The 5,630-nt window shown below is 33.8% G+C and overlaps 1 protein-coding gene across 1 annotated transcript; it reads left to right on the top strand.

Annotated features, from left to right (window-relative positions):
- The first annotated feature begins 253 nt into the window (after window positions 1–253).
- Window positions 254–3,244, top strand: LOC127104065 (uncharacterized). The gene is made up of 4 exons (XM_051041280.1): window positions 254–624; window positions 736–1,723; window positions 1,982–2,130; window positions 2,557–3,244. Exons 1-4 carry the CDS (start codon window positions 254–256, stop codon window positions 3,242–3,244), a joined length of 2,196 nt encoding a protein of 731 aa, XP_050897237.1.
- Window positions 3,245–5,630: the final 2,386 nt, after the last annotated feature.

Genomic DNA, 5,630 nt, shown 5'->3' on the forward strand with positions numbered 1-5,630 from the left:
GTCTTTTTTTTTTTTTGCTTTTTTTAAAAGTTTTTTGTGTGTTGATTATCATCTGAAATTGATTTCTTTGTGTTGATTCATTTTGGTTTCTCTAAAGAACTAAAAGTGCAAATTGAGTGGTAAAAGGCAGAGTGTTTTTATTATTAAAAAAAAGCCACAAAAAAAAATTGAGTGAAACACGAGTGATTGAGTGTAAACACGTGAGTAGAGTGGTGAGGTCCATTTTTAAACACTTGTTCCTAATTTCACAATTATGTCTAGTCCACCTTCACCTAGAACAACAGCTTTAACTGTTCAAATCGCAGCCATGCGTGACAATTTTGAAAGATTGTTAAGAGAACAAGGTGAACAACTTCAACAAAGAATTGATGAGTTGGAAAGGAGGCCCCAAAATTCTAATGATGATAGTGGTGATGAGGAGGAAAGAAGACGTAAAAGAAGACAAGGGGGAGATAATTTGAGGGGCATAAAAATTAAAGTTCCAACTTTTGTTGGGAAGAGTGACCCGGAGGCATATCTAGAATGGGAGACTAAACTTGAACAAATTTTTAATTGTCACAATTATTCTAATCTTGAAAAAGTGCAGGTTGCTTCTATTGAGTTTAAGGAGTATGCCTTAGTTTGGTAGGATCAATTGACCAAAGATAGAAGAAGGTATGCAGAACGACCAATTGATACTTTGGAAGAGATGAAAAGAATCATGAGGAGAAGGTTTGTTCCTTCCTATTATCACAGGGAATTGCACAACAAATTGCAAAGACTCACTCAAGGTTCTAAAAGTGTTGAAGAATATTTCAAGGAGATGGAAGTTCTCAAAATTAGAGCTAATGTAGAGGAGGACGATGAAGCAATTATGGCTAGGTTTCTCCATGGTCTAAATCATGACATTAGTGACATAGTGGAACTTCATCACTATGTTGAAATGGATAAATTGGTACACCAAGCTATCAAAGTGGAACAACAACTCAAAATAAAGAGCCAAGAAAGGAGAAATTCCACCACTTTCAATTCTCAAAGTTGGAAGGAAAAAACAAAGAAGGAGGGTGCTTCATCATCTAAGGAAGCCACGGTTGAAAACAAAGGTAAAACTATTACATCTTCTTCTTCAAGTGTTTCAACTAACAAAAGTGTTAAGTGTTTCAAGTGTCAAGGCCAAGGACATATTGCATCTCAATGTCCAACAAAGAGAACTATGCTTATGGAAGAAAATGAAGAAATTGTTGAAGAGGAGGATGGTGATTATGATGAGGAGTTTGAAGAAGAAATACCTAGTGGAGATTTACTCATGGTAAGAAGAATATTGGGAAGCCAAATAAAGGAGAAGGATACAAGTCAAAGAGAAAACCTTTTTCATACAAGATGCTTTGTGCAAGGAAAGGTTTGTTCTTTAATAATTGATGGAGGAAGTTGTACAAATGTTGCAAGCACGCGTCTGGTTTCTAAACTAAAATTGGAAACAAAACCTCACCCTAAGCCTTACAAACTCCAATGGCTTAATGAAAGTGTAGAAATGCTTGTTAATAAACAAGTTGAGATTTGTTTTAAAATTAGAAAATATGAGGATGTAGTGTTGTGTGATGTAGTACAAATGGAAGCTAGTCATTTGTTATTAGGTAGGCCTTGGCAATTTGATAGAAAAGCCAATCATGACGGGTACTCCAATAAGTACTCTTTTATGTATCATGATCAAAAGATCAATCTTGTACCGTTAAATCCTAGTGAGGTGAGAGAAGATTAAAGAAAAATGAGAGAAAAATATGATCAAGAAAGAAAAGAAAAAGAAAAAGAAAAAGAAAAGAATGAAAAGAAAAAGAATGATAAAAGAGAAAAGAAACAAAGTTTAATTGCAAAAAAAAGAGATATGGAAAAAGCAATTGTGTCACACCAGCCTTTGTACTTGCTCTTTTTCAAGGAGGTACCTTTGCTAACCACTATTTCTAATGAAAAAAAATTGCCAAATTGTGTTGAGTCTCTTTTGCAGGAATTTAAAGAATTGTTTCCGAAAGAGGTGCCAAGTGGTTTACCACCTATAAGAGGAATTGAACATCATATTGATCTCAATCCAGGAGCATCTTTGCCTAATAAGCCAACATATAGAAGCAATCCACAACAAACTCAAGAGATACAAAGGCAAGTTGCTGAATTGATAAGTAAAAGATGGGTAAGAGAAAGTTTAAGTCCTTGTGTTGTCCCTATTATTCTAGTCCCTAAAAAGGATGGTAGTTGGAGGATGTGCACTGATTGTAGGGCCATTAACAATATTACCATTAAATATAGGCATCCTATTCCTAGACTAGATGATTTTCTTGATGAATTTTTTGGTGCATGCTTATTTTCTAAAATTGATTTGAAAAGTGGATATCACCAAATTAGAATAAGGGAAGGGGATGAATGGAAAACTGATTTTAAAACAAAATTTGGTTTGTATGAGTGGATGGTTATGCCTTTTGGATTAACTAATGCACCTAGTACTTTCATGAGACTAATGAACCATGTGTTAAGGGAGTTCTTGGGTAAGTTTGTTGTTGTGTATTTTGATGATATTTTGATTTATAGCAAGAACTTAGATGATCATTGCATTCATTTAAGGGCTGTTTTGCAAGTGCTAAGATATGAAAATTTGTATGCCAACCTAGAAAAATGTGTCTTTTGCACCGATCATGTGATTTTCTTAGGTTTCATTGTGAGCTCTAAAGGAGTTCACGTTGATGAGGAAAAGGTGAAAGCCATTCGAGAGTGGCCTCCTCCCAAAAATGTAAGTGAGGTAAGAAGCTTTCATGGTTTGGCTAGTTTTTATAGGAGGTTTGTGAAGGACTTTAGTACCTTGGCAGCACCCCTCAATGAAATTGTTAAAAAGGATGTTGGTTTTAAATGGGGTGAAAAACAAGAGCAAGCCTTTGCTGCCCTAAAGGAAAAGCTCACCCAAGCACCAATTCTTGCATTGCCTAATTTTTCTAAATCTTTTGAAATTGAATATGATGCATCTAATGTGGGAATTGGAGCTGTTTTGTTGCAGGAAGGTCATCCACTTGCTTATTTTAGTGAAAAGCTAAAAGGGGCTGCCCTTAATTATTCTACATATGATAAGGAATTGTATTCCTTGGTGAGAGCTCTACAAACTTGGCAACATTACTTGCTGCCCAAAGAGTTTGTCATTCATAGTGATCACGAATCCTTGAAACATTTGAAGGGACAAGGTAAGTTGAATAAGAGGCATGCCAAGTGGGTTGAGTTTCTTGAATAATTTCCTTATGTAACTATATAAATCTCTATTGCAATCTTCGTATATCATTTCAAAGATCAAAGCTTCCGATCCGTGATGATTCTCCGTATATCATTTAAACATCGTCATGTATATCTCTATTAGATACATTCACCTTAAATAAACTGGACTACGAAATCTGATTTATTTGACTAGATGAACAAGTAAGTGAACCATAATGTCAAAAAATGATGGAGAAAAAAAATATCAAACTGACACAACATTTATGCATCCTCATCTTCAAATTCGTATAATTTTTTGAAATCAAAAACTTTATTACATATAACATTGAAGAATAATCACAATCTGGTTATAGTTACTCTTACATTTTTTGGAAGGATACCATAAATAGCCACTTGTAGAAGTTGTTAGATCAAGACATGACAATCATAAGATTTTAAGCCAATTAACTTGAGATATTTCATTGATACAAGTTTCTTAACGTTTGATGAATAACCTTCATGAAGTTTTATACCATGCAAAAACTCGCAAAAACTTTTCTTTTCATTTTTAGATAGAGTGTGATATGCTAGAGGAAAACAAGTTATTTTGCATCTATCTTCAAAGCTAACTGTTATTGTATACCCATCTCCATCATATCTAAACGGGAAATATTATCATCTTTAGTCTTGTCAGAATGTTTAAATGTGTTCCTATCAAACTATCACACATATTTCTCTCCACATGCATCACATCAAGATAATGTCTTACATCGAGACTAGACCAATATGGAAGATCAAAGAATACCGATCTTTTTTTCCAAATATTTCTCTCAACGAGGCATTTTTTATTCTCTCCAAAGACAATAGTAAGGCGTTTATGAGCGATTTCAAACTTCTGCTCTCTATTAAAAGCCTTCCACAATCTATGGTAAGGATGATTGGGATTTAGAAATTTCTGATGCCCAAGGTAAACTATTTTTGTTTTCAAACTCAAGCTGGTGAAAACATATATTAGATTCACATATATGACATTCTTTATGTCCTTTGACACTGTATCCTGCCAAATTACCATAAGGAAAGTCATTGATTGTGCAAAATAATATTGCACACATCTTAAACTTTAAACCAGAATACGCATCATCAACATCAATGCCTTCCTCCCACAAAAGTTTTAAATCTTCAATTAACGAACTTAGATAAACATCTATGTCATTTCCAAGTTGTCTTGGTCCATAAATCATCATACTTAACAACATATACTTGCTCTTCATGCTCAACCATGGAGATAAATTGTAAACTGTTTCAAGAACATGCCACTAAGGATTGTTAGTACTCATATTACCAAAGGGGTTTATTCTATACGCGGCAAGCCTAAGCCTAAGGTTTCTTGGCTCAAGGCCAAATCCAAAAACAACGAAACAATTTCCTCCATTCCAAAGAATCAGCTACATGAAGAATATTTCCATCACAATTCATATATTTGCATGCCATCTAATATTCTTTGCATCATTCGTATTAGCAAAAAGTCTCTTGAACCTTGTCATTGTCATCAACATTGTTGTCCTTTATACTCGTTCCTGTATAATTTTCAAGTACCATAACACTTTAGCAGGAGGATGCTTCTTACTAACATTGTCATTGTCATTGTCATCAGCATTGTTGTCCTTTATACTCGTTCCTGTATAACTTTCAATCATTAGGGCATGCATATATTTTGATATACTCTAAACTCATTGGACATAATATCTTCTTGGCCTCATAACAACGATCCGAAAAATTATTATCTTCTGGTAGCATTTGTTTCAAAAAATGAAGAAATTATGTGAAATGTTTATCCGACCACCCATTTTTTACCTTCAGATTAAACAATTTTAACATAGCAGACAATCATGTAATGTGCACCACTTATATAAAGGCACAAATTTATCACTACATAAAGTATCATAAATATGGGCTTTCATATAACACAATTCTCCAATATCACAAATCATATCTGTTATTCGATCATCCATATTTTCATCCATTTGTTACACCGCACTTCAATTTTTATCCACTTCTCCATGTCACACCCATGTTGTATAATTTTGACACATTCCATCACAACATAGATGATATAATATTGCTTTCTTTGACCGTTTTTTGATATTCCCGCTATTAATTCATGGATAATAAAAGACATCATTATTGTCGGGAAGTTTTTGTTTATAGAATTCAAGGAATTCAAGAACTCATTTCTCATACACCAGACCTAATCTGTCAGCTTTCATACAACTACGATCCATAAAAATTTATAGAATTTATATAAAATGACTAATGTGAATGACACACTAATGCTACACACATAACATGCTAATATGGTTATATACATATGCATATCCATCACAGTAATATAACACCAAAACCTAAAGCATATTCATAACCACATT

The sequence above is a fragment of the Lathyrus oleraceus genome, chromosome 7, assembly GCF_024323335.1.
Source record: "Lathyrus oleraceus cultivar Zhongwan6 chromosome 7, CAAS_Psat_ZW6_1.0, whole genome shotgun sequence".
Lineage (NCBI taxonomy): Eukaryota > Viridiplantae > Streptophyta > Magnoliopsida > Fabales > Fabaceae > Lathyrus > Lathyrus oleraceus.